At 40.1% G+C, this 18,007-nt stretch overlaps 1 protein-coding gene across 2 annotated transcripts; it reads left to right on the top strand.

Moving 5' to 3' along the window:
- Window positions 1-17,690, top strand: LOC139413817 (heme transporter hrg1-A-like). Of its 2 annotated transcripts, XR_011634837.1 has the most exons (4): window positions 1-429; window positions 11,017-11,184; window positions 15,560-15,948; window positions 16,365-17,690. XR_011634837.1 is itself a non-coding variant. In XM_071161602.1 (3 exons), exons 1-3 carry the CDS (start codon window positions 300-302, stop codon window positions 15,694-15,696), a joined length of 435 nt encoding a protein of 144 aa, XP_071017703.1. In that variant the 5' UTR covers window positions 22-299; the 3' UTR covers window positions 15,697-16,029. The 2 variants fall into 2 exon arrangements, 1 of the variants encoding a protein (XP_071017703.1); XM_071161602.1 differs by lacking the exon at window positions 16,365-17,690 and having other exon boundaries at window positions 22-429; window positions 15,560-16,029.
- The last annotated feature ends 317 nt before the right edge of the window (window positions 17,691-18,007 follow it).

Below are 18,007 nucleotides of genomic sequence, written 5' to 3'. Positions count from 1 at the left end.
GTCGGAAACGCAGAAGAAGAATAACAACAACCGTTTTTGGCTTACAAATAGGGCACATCGTTCGTGTTGTGTTGTTGTGTAGACTTTTATATTAACTATGTCGATTTAGCTCACATTTGCAGCAACTGTCGTATTAGCTACTGTCGTTCGGACGTTTTTATCCCAGTACACTACCATGCAGCTGTTAAACTAGCTTGAGTCGTGGAGTACAGAAGCGAGTTTCTCAAAGCAAAGCACTTGTTTTTAAACGTTGACGGTATTGTTATTTAAGTCTTCTTCTCGTGTGTCATCCGTGCCCAATGGGGTTCAATAAGACGTACATCAGTGTCGGGTATGCCTCTTTGGGCATGCTTATAGGATTCTCTGCGTTTCTCGTGTGGAACATCGAGTACAAACAATCATGGACAGCTGCAATGGGAGGATTATCAGGTCAAGTATTAGCCAGAATGTAAACAATTATTTATTTTGTGAATGAGGCTGCAGACATGATGTAACATTATAGTTTATGCAATATTTTCAGGATGCAACTGTCCATCTGACTCACATGAGCTGGATATTGACACAGTGTCGGTACCCATCTCATGTTGCAAGTGTTACAGTCCTCGAGTTTGGAGTGACACATGTTTAGAAGCACACACTCGAATGTATTTTTTCCAAAAGAAAATGGAACGCTAGCTACAGAATGTTCAGAGACAGACCGACACAGATATATATGATTGTATGAAGATGTTGTATAATCTGTCGGTCGGCAACATTCTATAATTCTAAGCGTTGCAACACGACCCTCACTGAACAACATGCCCCAGGTCAAGGTATTCTAACTAGCAAAGTTGAATCGGTAAACTTGACTTCAGAAGAGAATAGCTAAATCTCTACACACCAGGTTATAAACTACTACATCTCTGTACATTACATTACATATATTGGACATAGGCCTATTTACTTTTATGTCTACTTTCGCGTTTCCAAAACAGTTTATAGCACATCAGCGTTTTAGCATCAGCTATTACAGGGTTTCACTCAGCACCCCTTCTAGCGTTGGGGAACCCCCGCGCCCCGCCACGTCTTTCTTTTTCTACAAGCTCTGTTCAGGACACAAACTGTTCACACCCATTTTGCAGGTTTAAAACTTATTTCCTGCAATTTTACACATTTTGTCATAGGGCGCAGATATCATTTAGCAGTTTTAAAGCAAATTTTCTTGCAATTCTATACGTTTTGCCATGTATAATTTGTATTCATGTAATATTTGAATGACTCACACATTACTACAAAACCTATGGGAAAATAAAAACCTAGCTAAAAACGTTAGTGTAACAGTATAGCTTCCGTCCCCCGCTAACTAGCTAGCCATTTCACATTGGTTACATTTAGCTGCCATGGGCTTGTTGATCTGGACATTTCTGACAAGTTATAAATAGCTCCCTAAGATCTGCAATGACTGACATGACAAGAGGAAAACTGATGATGCACTACCCAATTTCGAAATTTCACCTTGTGCATTTTAGAGGTAGACGATTATGATTTTTCAACGCGGATACCGATTATTGGAGGACAAAAAAAGGCAGATACTGATAAATCAGCCGATTAAAAAAAATATATATATATATATAATAATGACAATTACAACAATACTGAATGAACATTTATTTTAACTTAATAATATAATACATCAATAAAATCAATTTAGCCTCAAATAAAATTAAACCTGTTCAATTTGGTTTAAATAATGCAAAAACAAAGTGTTGGAGAAGAAAGTAAAGTGCAATATGTGCCATGTAAAAAAAAGCTAACGTTTAAGTTCCTTGCTCAGAACTTGAGAACATATGAAAGCTGGTGGTTCCTTTTAACAGGAGTCTTCAATATTCCCAGGTAAGAAGTTTTAGGTTATTATAGGACAATTTCTCTCTATTTCTTTTTGTATTTCATATACCTTTGACTATTGGATGTTCTTATAGGCCCTTTAGTATTGCAAATGTGACCGTATAGCTTCTGTCCCTCTCCTCGCCCCTACCTGGGCTCGAACCAGGAACACAACGACAACAGCCACCCTCGAAGCAGCGTTACCCATGCAGAGCAAGGCGAACAACTACTCCAAGTCTCAGAGCGAGTGACGTTTGAAATGTTATTAGCGAGCACCCCGCTAACTAGCTAGCCATTTCACATCGGTTACACCAGCCTAATCTCTGGAGTTGATAGGCTTGAAGTCATAAACAGCGCAATGCTTGAAGCACAGCAAAGAGCTGCTGGCAAAATGCACGAAAGTGCTGTTTGAATGAATGCTTACGAGCCTGCTGGTGGCTACCATCACTCAGTCAGATTGCTCTATCAAATCATAGACTTAATTATAACATAATAACACACAGAAATACGAGCCTTAGGCCATTAATATGGTCGAATTCGGAAACTATCATCTCGAAAACAAGATGTTTATTCTTTCAGTGAAATACGGAACCGTTCCGTATTTTATCTAACGGGTGGCATCCATAAGTCTAAATATTCCTGTTACATTGCACAACCTTCAATGTTATGTCATAATTACGTAAAATTCTGGCAAATTAGGTGGCCCAAACTGTTGCATATACACTGACTCTGCGTGCAATGAATGCAAGAGAAGTGACACAATTTCACCTGGTTAATATTGCCTGCTAACCTGGATTTCTTTTAGCAAAATATGCAGGTTTAAAAATATATACAGTGAGGGGAAAAAAGTATTTGATCCCCTGCTGATTTTGTACATTTGCCCACGGACAAAGACATGATCAGTCTATCATTTTAATGGTGGGTTTATTTGAACAGTGAGACAGAATAACAACAAAAAAATCCAGAAAAACGCATGTCAAAAAATGTTATTAATTGATTTGCATTTTAATGAGGGAAATAAGTATTTGGCCCCTCTGCAAAACATGACTTAGTACTTGGTGGCAAAACCCTTGTTGGCAATCAGAGGTCAGACGTTTCTTGTAGTTGGCCACCAGATTTGCACACATCTCAGGAGGGATTTTCTCCCACTCCTCTCTGCAGATTTTCTCCCACTCCTCTCTGCAGATTTTCTCCAAGTCATTAAGGTTTCGAGGCTGACGTTTGGCAACTCGAACCTTCAGCTCCCTCCACAGATTTTCTATGGGATTAAGGTCTGGAGACTGGCTAGGCCACCCCAGGACCCTAATATGCTTCTTCTTGAGCTACTCCTTTGTTGCCTTGGCCATGTGTTTTGGGTCATTGTCATGCTGGAATACCCATCCATGACCCATTTTCAATGCCCTGAGGGAAGGAGCTTCTCACCCAAGATTTGACGGTACATGGCCCGTCCATCGTCCCTTTGATGCAGTGAAGTTGTCCTGTCCCCTTAGCAGAAAAACACCCCCAAAGCATAATGTTTCCACCTCCATGTTTGACTGTGGGGATGATGTTCTTTTTTTAAAATAATATGTTTATTTTCCAATAAAAAATCAAATAAAAAAGACAGCAATACCGTAATTGCTGGACTATTAAGCGCACCTGAATATAAACCGCACCCACTGAATTATTAAAAAATATGTATTTTGTACATAAATACGCCGCACATGTCTATAAGCCGCAGGTGCCTACCGGTACATTGAAACAAATTAACTTTACACAGCCTTTAAACGAAACACGGCTTGTAACAAAAATAAATAGGCTTTAACGAAACACGGCTTGTAACAAAAATTAAAACAGTAGCCTACCAAGCCTCCTCCTGTGCACTGAAACCACTGAAGTCATCTCCTTCGGTGTCGGAGTTGAATAGCCTCAGAATTGCTTCATCCGATGTTGGATCGTTTTCATTGTCACTCTCGTCACTTTCATCCGGAGACAAATACCCCGCTGAGCTCATGCTGCCCCTTCAACACGCAGCAGTCCAGCCTTTTGAAACCCGTTGATAGTGGATTTTTTGACAATGCTCCACGCTGTCAGGACCCACTGGCAGACTTGACCATAAGTTGCTCTTCGCATGCGGCCCGTTTTAGTGAAGGATTTCTCCCCACTTGTCATCCAAGCCTCCCACTGAACACGGAGCGCCACCTTAAATGCACGATTTACGCTGATGTTTCTTCCCGCTGCTTTTCTTCCCTCTGAAAGGTTTGTTGTCTTTTTGCACTGAGTCAGTTCCTCACGCTGCTGTTTACAAAGTCTTATAATCAACTCTTTAAGGCCAAGCTCCCATGCAGCAGCTCTATTTCTTTTTCCAACAGCCAGATCGATCGCCTTCAACTTGAAAGCTGCATCATATGCATTTCTCCATGTCTTTGCCATGATGAGGGTGACAAAATTACTACCGTAATCAGAATGATGGGAACTTTGAGAGCGCTCGATTTACGTCACATTATGTGACGGTGCTCAGTTTTTTGGCGGCGGCATGAATCTTGCGAAAGCGGGAAAAATCCATAAATTAGCCGCGTCATTGTATAAACCGCGAGGTTCAAAGTGTGGGAATAAAGTAGCGGCTTATAGTCCAGCAATTACGGTACTAACAATGACATTCATTGTACTGTTGAATGGGATGGTGAATTTAGAGGACAAAACAAAACTTAACTCACACATACACAAAATAAAACAAAATCCTATTAGGTGGTACATGTATAAGAAGACAGCATATAGTCATTACAAGCAGTGTAGTTAAGCCAAAAATAAATATTGAGTGGAGTACAGCACAGAGTAGCAGCAGATCGTCAACCCAGTTATGAAGCGGGACTAGACCATTTAGGGGATGATGTTCTTGGGGTCATAGGCAGCATTCCTCCTCCTCCAAACACGGCGAGTTGAGTTGATGCCAAAGAGCTCCATTTTGGTCTCATCTGACCACAACACTTTCACCCAGTTGTCCTCTGAATCATTCAGATGTTCATTGGCCAACTTCAAATGGGCATGTATATGTGTTTTCTTGAGCAGGGGAACCTTGCGGGCGCTGCAGAATTTCAGTCCTTCATGGCGTAGTGTGTTACCAATTGTTTTCTTGGTGACTATGGTCCCAGCTGCCTTGAGATCATTGACAAGATCCTCCTGTGTAGTTCTGGACTGATTCCTCACGGTTCTCATGATCATTGCAACTCCACGAGGTGTGATCTTGCATGGCCGAGGGAGATTGACAGTTCTTTTGTGTTTCTTCCATTTGCGAATAATCGCACCAACTGTTGTCACCTTCTCACCAAGCTGCTTGGCGATGGTCTTGTAGCCCATTCCAGCCTTGTGTAGGTCTACAATCTTGTCCCTGACATCCTTGGAGAGCTCTTTGGTCTTGGCCATGGTGGAGAGTTTGGAATCTGATTGATTGCTTCTGTGGACAGGTGTCTTTTATACATGTAACAAACTGAGATTAGGAGCACTCCCTTTAACTTTTTGGCGCACCCATCCCATTAGCGGGATCATTTTCGTCAACATCCACTGATTTGCAGAGTGCCAAATTCAAATAAAATTACAAAAAATATTTAATTTTCATGAACTCACAAGTGCAATATAGCAAAACACAGTTTAGCTTGTTGTTAATCTACCTGGCGTGTCAGATTTCAAAAAAGCTTTTTGGTGAAAGCTATCCAAGCGTTTTATGTTAGGACATCTCTCTCAGCAGACAACATTACAAACAGCTAGCAGCAAAGTAGATTGGTCACGAAAGTTAGAAAAGCAATAAAATTAATCGCTTACCTCTTGATGGTCTTCGGATGTTTGCACTCACAAGACTCCCAGATACACAATAAATGTTCCTTTTGTTATTTTTATATCCAAAATCCTCCATTTGGTTGGCGTGTTATGTTCAGAAATCCCCAGGCTCGAGCGGTCACGATGGGGCAGACAAATTCCAAATAGTATCCGTACAGTTCGTAGAAACATGTCAAACGTTTTTTATAATCAATCCTCAGGTTGTTTTTACAATAAATAATCGATAATATTTCAACCAGACAGTAGCTTCTTCAATAGGAGAGAGAGCGAAAATGTCTGCTCCACTCTGTTGCGCATGTAAAACGCTGCTGGCACCCAGCCATCCAATGACACGATGTGATCCTTCGCTCTCATTTTTCAAAACAAAAGCCTGAAACTATGTCTAAAGACTGTTCACAACATGTGGAAGCCTTAGGAAAATTAATCTGGTTGATATCCCTTGAAATGGAGCGAAGGCAGGCAATGGAACCGAGAGCTTTCAGGAAAAACAGCACTTCCGGGTTGGATTTTCCTCAGGTTTTCGCCTGCAATATCAGTTCTGTTATAACTCACAGACAATGTTTTGGAAACTTTAGAGTGTTTTCTATCCTAATCTGACAATTATATGCATATTCTGGGCCTGAGAAATAGGCAGTTTCATTTGGGAGGTTTTTCATCCAAACATCAAAATACTCCCCCCTACACTCAACAGGTTAACTGTAAGGTTGCAAGATTGAATCCCTGAGCTGACAAGGTAAAAATCTGTAATTCTGCCCCTGAACAGGGCAGTTAACCCACCGTTCCTAGGCCGTCATTGAAAATAAGAATGTGTTCTTAACTGACTGGCCTAGTTAAATAAAGGTGTAAAAAAAAAGAAATTGGCCAAATCGGTGTCCAGAAATACAGATTTCTGATTGTTATGAAAACTTGAAATCGGCCCTAATTAATCGACCATTCTGATTAATCGGTCGACCTCTAGTGCATTTTACTATTACAACTTTCAAGAGTAGGTTGAAAGCCTTCCTGGTTAACCTGGAATGTTTGTTCCTGATTCTAAAACACTGGTCAAAAACCTGTCAGGTGTCAACTCAAACTGTACTGTATTTCTGCTTACACAGCCTTTTTAAACAGTCTCCTCAGATGAACTTGGCACACAACTTCCAATGGGATGAGTAGCAGGACTTATCTCCGCATCACCGTTACAATTTGCTGACCTGATAAGAGTGGAAGCCTGCGCCTACCATAAAACAGTTAAACTTTCAAGTATTGAACATTGGCTACTCTGCAGTCGGAGGAACATTAAGGCCTAGTTACCAACCATGCATAGTAATTGTACAATAAATTATGTACTTTATAATTAAGTTCTATATTGCCTAGTATTTGCATTTAAGTGCCTTTAGAGTATTATTTGTGTTTTTATTTTATAATGTGGTGTAAAACACAGGTATTGACAGTAACGCTAAGAGCACCCCTTTTGTCAGTTATGTAATGATCTAGTTAATTAGTGGTGCATTTGTGGCTGCGAACTTTGAGCTCTTGTTAATTCATCCTCTCAGGTCAGCAAGTTGATATCTGTGTGACTTTTCTCTCTTCTCATTGTTGTAAACTTCTCATACTACTTCTTCAAAGAGAATAGTAGCTGCAGATGCCGATTTAGTAATATATTTGTATTGTAGCGACCCACACAGACAGCTGTGTGTTACGTGTTAGGCTGTTAGTTGGTTGTGTTGTACTTACCAGTACCCAGTGTTCGCGGGGTCCGACATGCCAATCAACCTGTTATCTGCCAATCACGGGAATGCCTGGAATGTTCTGATGCCGGGCATCCTGGTGGTTGGCGGAGTGGCGTGGAGGGGAGTTGGGCAGGGGGATGGAGCATTGGAAGTTAAGACCAGGTTTAGCCATTGTTCTCTCTCTTACGTCTGGCCTTCACAAGAGAAGGTCACAGTTGTTTTATAGGGTATCCTTCATTTATTTGGCGTGGGCTACGGCCAAACATTAGCCTGTGTAAAGTTGGGTTAATAAACCGTCAATTCGTAAACTGAATCCTCAGTCTGAACAATTGGTCCTTTATGATCTAGTCCGGTCATTACAGTATGTATATTTCACATACAGTGTACATCTGTATGTGAAGTCAAATTACTTTTTATAAAGTGCGCTGTCACTAATGTTCCAAAGGCCAAATCCACTTTTTTTTTCTTGTGGGGTCATGATAGCAGCATGTGATGTGTGGTGCCTGTGCCAATAGAGAAACAATCAATAAAGGTGCAATTCTTGTGCTTGGTCATATGATTGTAAACCATGAGATGTGGAAATTAGTGGGGTCAGCAAGGCAGATTGACACAGCAGAATAAGACAAGCCTTCTCTGTATCAGAGCAGGAAGTCTAATAGCAACAGGCTCAGAGACAGTTTCTATCTACAAGCCATCAGAATGCTGAACTCTTAAACTGGACTGACCAGCTGCACTCCTTAGCACACACTTACACAGATATAGACTCTTTCACACATACTTATACATTCATGCTACACACGCATCACAACTGCTGCTATCGGACTCTTATTGCCACCCCCCGCTGATCTCCAAAACATGTGTAAATATTGGACAATAAATGGTGCCTTCCTGTATTATACTTATGCTAAAATGTTCTATTCTACTGAGGCATTATTCGTATTCTTATGTTTTATTTCTTATTGTTTATTTGTTGAGAAGGGAACCTGCATACCAGGTGTATACCAGGTGTATACCGTACATACGACTAATAAAACATGAAGCTCCCTCTAACAATTGAACTTAGTAGCTTTGCTGTGTCCCAATTCTCTGCACTTTCCCCAAAAATCTCCCCATCATTGATTTAAAAGCTTTGGATTGTTGTAAGCATTGGTAGGAGGGAGTTTCCACCATTTGTTAAATCCACGACAGGAAGTGTGCAAGTGCACACTTCAGGAAAAGGGTGGAGAATCAAGACTCAGCCCTAATCACTATCTGACCATGTTTGAAAGGAAGCCAGAATGGTACTTTCAAACCTCAAACACTGTTAAAACCTTTTAACCCCCAACCCTGAAGAAAGAACATAAAGTTTATGTAGGCTACTTGCTCATTAGTTCTGGGCCTGTATTCAAAACATATGTCAGTGGGTTATGATCCAGGGTCTGGTCCTCCCTGTCTATATACACTTATTTTTACTAGAGCTGGGATTTGCCAGGGACCTCACAATACGATATTATCATGCTACTTCGGGTGTGTTCGTAAATTCACTCTGGAGTGCCAGAGTGCGCTTTGGGCATTTCATAAATTCAGAGTGTTTATTTTTGGCTGGGTCTGTTTCTCTAACTTGTTTTGTACAGTTGCGTTTTGTACTGGAGTGTGAACTTTTGTTTGGCCGGGGAGTAGGGTTGAGCCGAGTGTTCTGACCTCAGCTTGGCTGCTTGACTGCCGTTGGAACTGGCTAAAGTTGACTGGCTTGCTAGCTACTTTCAGGCACAAATGAGAGTACCTCACTCTGACCATTTTACTTGCCCTAGCATAGCTGGTTAGGCTGTTTTCATGTTATCTAGAGCGTTGTTGACGAACTGTGCTCCTGGCAACAATTTAATAATGCATTTTTGCTGACGTTTACCGAAACTGGTCGTATTCAATGGGTGTAGCACGTTCGTAAATTCAGCAGTGATTCTGCGCTCTGGCACACTCAGACGAGAGTGCTCTGAAATCGGAGTAGATATCCAGAGTGAATTTACGAATGCCCCCTTAGATGCAGATTCTATATGTATTGTGATTTGATACTGTGGTTTTATTGTGATTTGATGTTCCAAACATATTGCTCACGATGTGTCTGCTGCAGAGGGACAAGAGCGAGCCATGAGAAAACAACAAGTTTTTATCGGTCATGGAAATAAGTGCTGAACACTTTTTAATTTTTTACATTTTATTATTATTGTTATTTTGCTCCCAATTTAAAAAGAAGATGGAGAACAAACTATAAAGGAGGATTACTGGTGTTTTGGTACAGGTACAGCCAACTAGCTCAAATATTGCAATATTGTCGATACGATTTACAGTGGGGAGAACAAGCATTTGATACTTAAATAAATAAAAATACACTACCGATTTTGCAGGTTTTCCTACTTACAAAGCATGTAGAGGTCTGTTATTTTTATCATAGGTACACTTCAACTGTGAGAGACGGAATCTAAAACAAAAATCCAGAAAATCACATTGTATGATTTTTAAGTAATTAATTTGCATGACATAAGTATTTGATACATCAGAAAAGTAGAATTTAATATTTGGTACAGAAACCTTTGTTTGCAATTACAGAGATCATGCGTTTCCTGTAGTTCTTGACCAGGTTTGCACACACTGCAGCAGGGATTTTGGCCCACTCCTCCATACAGACCTTCTCCAGATCCTTCAGGTTTCGGGGCTATCGCTGGGCAATACAGACTTTCAGCTCCCTTCAACAATTTTCTATTGGGTTTAGGTCTGGAGACTGGCTAGGGCACTCCAGGACCTTGAGAGGCTTCTTACGGAGCCACTCCTTAGTTGCCCTGGCTGTGTGTTTTAATATTATCCCAATATGTAACTATATTACTATTATTTACACTTAGTCATTATGATCTAAATAGTAAGACTGTTTCTATAGGCCTGTCAACAGCACTCCTGCGTTGAGACTCATTGTGAATATGGCCACTTTGTTCTACCTAGCATGCCCAATGAGTAAGGACAGTTGAAATATTGTGTAAGAAATGGTGAAAGTGGATCACGAAAGACAGTGCTATACGTTGTCAAATGGACTTGTTGTTATGAAGCTGACACCGTAAAAGAGGAACATGGAGTGAGTGACAACAGTTTGAATTGAGACACAAATGACACAGCAAAATGTTATGTGCTGTGTCAGAATATGTTCACCCCTAACACATCTCCACACAATAACCTATAGTAGCCTAACCTCAATGGCCATGTACTCTTATCTCCACCAGCACAGCTAGAAGAGGACCGGCCACCCCTCAGAGCCTGGTTCCTCTCTAGGTTTCTTCCTAGGTTCCTGCCTTTCTAGGGTGTTTATCCCTAGCCATCGTGCCTCTACATCTGCATTGCTTGCTGTTTGGGCTTTTAGTCTGGGTTTCTGCATAAGCACTTTGTGACATCTGCTGATGTAAAAAGGCCTTTATAAATCCATTTGATTCATTGAAGGCAGTTCAAGATTTTATAACAAAGAGGAAATCTTCATCCTCAAATTCTTTCAATTAAATACTTAGTTACTTAGTGCTTGTCTCATCATGTCAGGAATTTGATTCAAAGTGTAAGGATTTTGAACAACCAGCCCCTGACTGTCTGTGTTTCTGTGTCTCTTCCCCCTCAGGTGTGCTGGCTTTCTGGGCCCTCATCACCCACATCATGTACTTGCAGGACTACTGGCGCACCTGGCTGAAGGGCCTCAAGTTCTTCCTTTTCATGGGTGTCTTCTTTGCCCTTCTGGCAGTGGTGGCCTTCATCATCTTCCTCTCCCTCGCCATCACCAACAAAGAGTGTGAGTCTCTCACACACACACTCCATTCACTCTCTTATTCCTTCACTCCTTCTTTGATCCTAATTTGCTTCTCATCTGCCCTTCACTTGCTCTACTGTTCATTCTCTAACCACTGTTTTTCATATAAGGCTGAAGTCCTCTGTGTAAACTGCTGACCTAGACCCTTGCGTATAATCCGAGCACAAACAAATATGCACAAATAAGCTAGCGAACGTCCTTGGCTGCTATGATAGCTAGCTAGGCAATGTTAGCCAACATAAGACTGTATAGTTAGCTAACGTTAGATGGGTAACGTTAGCTTGCTTATCCAAAGTCTAGCAGTTAGCCTCTGTAGCTAGCTAACACCAGTCAGCTGAAAGCTAGCCAGCTAACGAACAGGAAAAGAAAGGCAGCAAGCTATATTTGGTCATGGAATTACTTAAGCCATTAGTTAGCTAGAACCAAACAACAACAGCTGACCTCACCCCATTCCGTACAAATGTGGGTAACCGCGACATTCAAACGAGGCTGCAATGAAAACGAATGGGACTGTAGTGACTGTGTTGGCATCAAAATCCAGGGGTGTGAACTACGTTTCGATTCAGCATTGATTGACATGGTAATGGACTAACAGTATTGGAGAAAAGATGAAAAAACTGACCCCTCTCATGCATGTTACATCGTGACGTGTCACTACGTAATGTACAGCGTGCATTTGCAACTCATTTTGTGCCGTACAGCCTCTTTCCACCAGTTGTAGCCCTTCTCTCGCAGATTAAAATCATGCTTAACCATATACACTTGTAAGAAAACTTCATGATTTTTATCTAAATTAATATAATTATTGCTAATATTTCATGACTAGAGTGCCAATTGCATTTTGTTGCACGTCATTACTGCGAGCCATCATGGCACTCAAAAGCCGGAACAGCTGCAGTTCACTTGTGACGTTAGCGCAGCCCTAAATCCCTCTTCAAATTCAACACAACCCTTCAAACAGGTATGTGATGAGACATTACATAAACTCTTTGTTTTATTTACATTTTAAAGTTGATTAGTTGGACAAATCGGGTGGAAAAAAAACCTGTTTCTTCACACAACATATTTCCCCCTTTCAAGATCACTTCGTAGCTTTCGCTACCCACCCAACATTTTTAAAAAGACCCAACAAAGCTCATTGCCTTCTTGAATTATGCAGAGATGGGCATCATGAAGGTCTCATCATTAATTTTGTTGGAAAGGGGAGAAAGTGTGCTTTACATTGGTATTGATTTTACAGTTGATCTGGAAGTATTACGTTTTTTTGGGCGCAAAAATAAGGTCAATTGTACGGACCAAGGCGATGTACAAAAGTGAGTGAATTTGCGTTAGCTAGCTCACGTCCAAATGCCAGTCCTACATTTTTCCACAAAACATCGCTCACTAGCTACATCAGTTCAAACCAACACTAAACTTTGGGCAAATTGTCATGGTGCTACCTTGCAAAAGCCCATTGCATGCATTGTAACACTAGCTAGCTACCTATTCCATAGTCCAAGGTGCTGTAAGAGCCAGCCACATTTCACTGTCAGAACACAATTCAAACTGTAGCTGAGAAAACAAGTGGCTATGACTTAACCTTCAAAATGTTATGACTTAACCATTTTCTTTTACTTTGCATTCAACGGGAATTGAGTAATATTTTGCGATGTAAGACTGTCACAATCAATTGAGCTTTTCACCTTCTGAAAACTACAGACAATTACTTTTGTTTATCCATGGTAAATTCAACACATTCTACAAACAGTTCAAAAATTGATTTGAGTTATTAGAAGGCAACATCCAGCAGACCGGGGTTTAAACCAGCAACCCTTGCAGTTATGCAAGCATACCACCTGTGCCGTTAAGGCCCAGACCTTTTGGCGGAGTCTGATTTTAAAGGGTAAAATAGCACTGCCGATGACTGACTTTTGATTGTGGAAAAAAAAGTCAGGCTTTTTGTGAAATTGTTGTATAATGCACCTTTAACAGAATCACCTTCCGGTGTAAAAAACAATGTTTTAAGTGACAAGTAGGCATTGGTCTGAAGCCAAATGCTCTACTAAAGTTTCCAGCACACAGCTTTGACCTACAACAGTAGATATGTTTGTCTATTGTACTTCAAACAATGTGTATGCAGGTTGCTAAGGATTCAAACCTTCTTAAACAGCCTAATTCATACTCTTCAGTGGAGTAATGGACTTTACTGTGTTCTGCTATTAAATAATGTGTATATACACTACCGTTCAAAAGTTTGGGGTCACTTAGAAGTGTCCTTGTTTTTGAAAGAAAATCAATTTTTTTGTCCATTAAAATAATATCAAATTGATCAGAAATACAGTGTAGACATTGTTAATGTTGTAAATGACTATTGTAGCTGGGAACGGCTGATTTTTATTTATTGAATATCTACATAGCGTACAGAGGCCCATTATCAGCAACCATCACTCCTGTGTTCCAATGGCACGTTGTGTTAGCTAATCCAAGTTTTATCATTTTAAAAGGCCAGCATCCCGGAGTCGCCTCTTCACTGTTGATGTTGAGACTGGTGTTTTGCGGGTACTATTTAATGAAGCTGCTAGTTGAGGACTTGTGAGGCGTCTGTTTCTCAAACTAGACACTCTAATGTACTTGTTCTCTTGCTCAGTTGTGCACCTGGGCCTCCCACTCCTCTTTCTATTCTGGTTAGGGCCAGTTTGCTCTGTTCTGTGAAGGGAGTAGTACACAGCGTTGTACGAGATCTTCAGTTTCTTGGCAATTTTTCACATGGAATAGCCTTCATTTCTCAGAACAAGAATAGACTGATGAGTTTCAGACGAAGGGTCTTTGTTTCTGGCCATTTTGAGCCTGTAATCGAAACCACAAATGCTGATGCTCCAGATACTTAACTAGTCTAAAGAAGGCCAGTGTTATTGCTTCTTTAATCAGGACAGCAGTTTCCAGCTGTACTAACATAATTGCAAAAGGGTTTTCTAATGATCAATTAGCCCTTTAAAATGATAAACTTGGATTAGCTAACACAACGTGCCATTGGAACACAGGAGTGATGGTTGCTGATAATGGGCCTCTGTACGCCTATGTAGATATTCCATAAAAAATCTGCCGTTTCCAGCTACAATAGTCATTTACAGCATTAACAATGTCTACACTGTATTGCTGATCAATTTCATGTTATTTTAATGGACAAAGAATGTGCCTTTCTTTCAAAAACAAGGACATTTCTAAGTGACCCCAAACTTTTGAACGGTATTGTGTGTGTGTGTGTGTGTATACAGCCTAATGAGAGAGCGAAGTATTTTTTTAGATATAGGCCTTTTGTAAATGTGTATTATTAGTATAGCATCACCATCTTTATTGCAAATACAAATACACACATAACTTTAAGCTACATATTCATTTGACAGAGGTAATGAACTGCCCATTGATCAGCACAGCAATTGATAAAACAAGACCATGTTTGCAAAACAAGTGTATCTGAGCTGATGTGGATATTACACAGGTAAGCTAACGGTTACAGAAACCAGGAATACAGACAGGCTCTGTAGACCTCTATAAGAGTGACTGTATCCAACACACCATAACCTGTTGTTATGTTGGGTGCCTACTGACCCCAAAAATATGTTATCAAATATCTATTTTTCCTCAATGTCATGTATTGCTAAAATAAAGGTTTAATGAAATACAGGCAGGCACCACATTACTACAAGACAAAACAACTCGCTCAATCAAGTGTGATGGTCTTGTAAGTATAAAAGCAAAGCTTGCTTTCATGTAATAAAAAAAGCTTTAAAGGGTAGTGGATGGGATGTGTGTGTTGTGTGAAGAATCCAACATTTGAACTTGCGGTACAAATCACATTATTGTGGCAGCACCTCCTCTAAGAGTATGAATTAGGCTGTTTGAGAAGGTTTGAATCCTAAGCAACCTGCCTACACATTATTTGAAGTACAATACCAACATAGCTACTGTAGTAGGTCAAAGCTGTGTGCTGGAAAACCTTGGTAGAGCATAGGGGGAGTAGTTATTGTGGTGCTCGTGAATTTCCTTTCTTTTTCGACTTCAGACCAATGCCTACTTCTCACTTAACTTAGTTTTTTGTTTTTAATTTAGTCATTAGTATTGCATATTTCAGCTCTTAGGGCACATGATTACATCTATTTCCACACAAAATGACTGCTTCCCAGAGATTTTGTGCTGTGATCTCCCATAAGTTCATGGGGTTATTCCATGTGAAATTCATTGCCTTTGTGTGTTACAAGCCTAAAGCTGTGGTTTTTCTACAGGAACCTTCATTGAGAAGTACCTGAGTCAATGAAATGTGTGCCAATCAGGTCTTTTAGTCCGCAAGACTAATATCTGTCATCTCTGTCATTTCCAGCACTGACCGACCCGAGGAGCCTGTTCCTGTCGGGCGTGTGGAGTTTAATGACCCTGAAGTGGTCCATCCTGCTGGCCCTCTACTCCCACCGCTACCGCAAAGAGTTTGCTGACATCAGCATCCTCAGTGACTTTTGATAAGGGCCATTGAACCCCTCTATAGTGAGGGAATGAGTACCATGATCTCCACCTATGCCCGCGCCTCCTCGTTTAGGTTACCCCCTCTTTTCCTATGTCTGTGAAATCAAATCAACGTTAATTTGTCACGTACACAGGATACAACCGGTGTAAACAGTACAGTGAAATGCTTACCTGCAAGCTCTTCCTTAACAATGTAGTATTCAATATCAAAGAGAAAGAAATAGAACATCCACAATAGAATCTTAAAAAGCTCACAGAAACAGGGAATGCTCAGCGCCTGCTAGCCAGTCTATCCACAAGTTCATCCCTATTTTATACTGTTTATGAATTTTACTGTCTTCATATACATATGTATGTGACACTTGTCTGTGTTCCTGTTGTATGTCCTCTAAAGTTGTTTTAGTCATGCCAATATCTCTCTCTTTATGAGATTAGGGGTTCTTATTTGATGAATTTGTATCTAACCCTTGATGATCATGTACATCTATCTACCTATGATGTTTTTTTACTATCTAATAAAGAGGGAGATATTGGCATGACTAAAACAACTTTAGAGGACATACAACAGGAACACAGACAAGTGTCACATACATATGTATATGAAGACAGTAAAATTCATAAACAGTATAAAATAGGGATGAACTTGTGGATAGACTGGCTAGCAGGCGCTGAGCATTCCCTGTTTCTGTGAGCTTTTTAAGATTCTATTGTGGATGTTCTATTTCTTTCTCTTTGATATTGAATACTACATTGTTAAGGAAGAGCTTGCAGGTAATAAATATATATATATATATATATATATATATATATATATATATTCCTTCTCTGATTTATTTGTGGTTATGATACAGAATTGACTTCCATTATCTTGCCACAAGGGGGCGTCACTCCATCAAATGCATTGGCTGTTGGAAAATGTTTGTTTTTAGATGGAAAATGTTTGTTTTTAGATGTAAGCCTTTCTCAGAATTCATCTCGGTGTAGTATAACTGTACTCTACCTGCACAAATCATAGAACATCAATTCTAGACAACAATAGGACACATCACAGACATGTTTGGGAAATCTAAGTATTTGGATTTTAGTATGACTGTTCTGTGTTATCCGTTTTTGCACTTTGTGCTTGGGTTCATAAAAACTTACTGTCACCTGCAGTAATGTGACGAAGCCACTACATTTAGTTTGTTGGGTCTCAACACTATTTGGAAACACTTGACTTAATGCTGGCAGGTATAATGCATTTTTTATGCAGCTATAATGCTTTCTAAGACTTATCATAAGACTTGTTTGACCCGCCCTTTATAATGTCTTATAGCGTTATACCTGCCCGTGTTAGCCACTATCACAGCATCCCACCACCACTGTATAAAATGATTATATGAAGAAAGATTGTACTACCATCCCATAATGTAAGAACAACTTCTTTTATAACAGTAAGCAAATTCATTTCAAATGTCTCTTTTTTTTTTTTAGTACTCATCGTATTTGAATGGAGATATTTCGTAGCATTTTTATTATTGCCATGATGGGAAGTTGTCAACAAAGTGAGCGAGGACCGAACCAATGATGTCACAAGTGTGAGAGGGGACCATTGGGGCTTAATAATATGAGCCTTTGACCAATTTTATTCCGGTAAACGCTTTGACTCCCAACACAAGGACCCGAGTCCGAAAAGGTACCCTACTCCCTAGATAGTGCACTACAGACGGACCAAGGACTAATTGCGTGAATGCTTCAGTAATCCTAAACATTTGTTTGTTGCTTCTCCGATCCAAAATATTGGTGGTCATCATACTGCTCTGTGGAGATGAATTTGATCCTGTTCTTCCTTTTTAAAAGTCTGTTTCTATGTGAGCTACCACATCTAGCACATTGTAATAATGAAACATGAAATGATGTATATCCACTTGCGTGTGTGTAGGAATGTATGTCTGTTGTACAGGTATGTATGTATGTGAGAGCCATATTAATAAAATATAATTGTAGGACAACTGTTTTATTGCGTTGGTAGTACATCTCGTACAATGTCATACATAACAGTTAGAACCTTGTGTTGTACCTCAAATCAAATGTTATTGGTCACATGCACATGGTTAGCAGATGTTAATGCGAGTGTAGCGAAATGCTTGTGCTTCTAGTTCCGACCATACAGTAATATCTAACCAGTAATCTAACAATTTCACTACAACTACCTTATACACAGAAGTGTAAAGGAACAACCTCAGTTGTACAATGTGAGTGTGTACTAGGCATAGGGCGAAGTGATTTTACAAAGATGTGCTCCGTTCTTTTGAAAGCTTTACTAGCA

This window comes from Oncorhynchus clarkii, chromosome 7, assembly GCF_045791955.1.
Source record: "Oncorhynchus clarkii lewisi isolate Uvic-CL-2024 chromosome 7, UVic_Ocla_1.0, whole genome shotgun sequence".
Taxonomy (NCBI): domain Eukaryota; kingdom Metazoa; phylum Chordata; class Actinopteri; order Salmoniformes; family Salmonidae; genus Oncorhynchus; species Oncorhynchus clarkii.
This window is presented reverse-complemented; position numbering and strand designations above follow the sequence as displayed.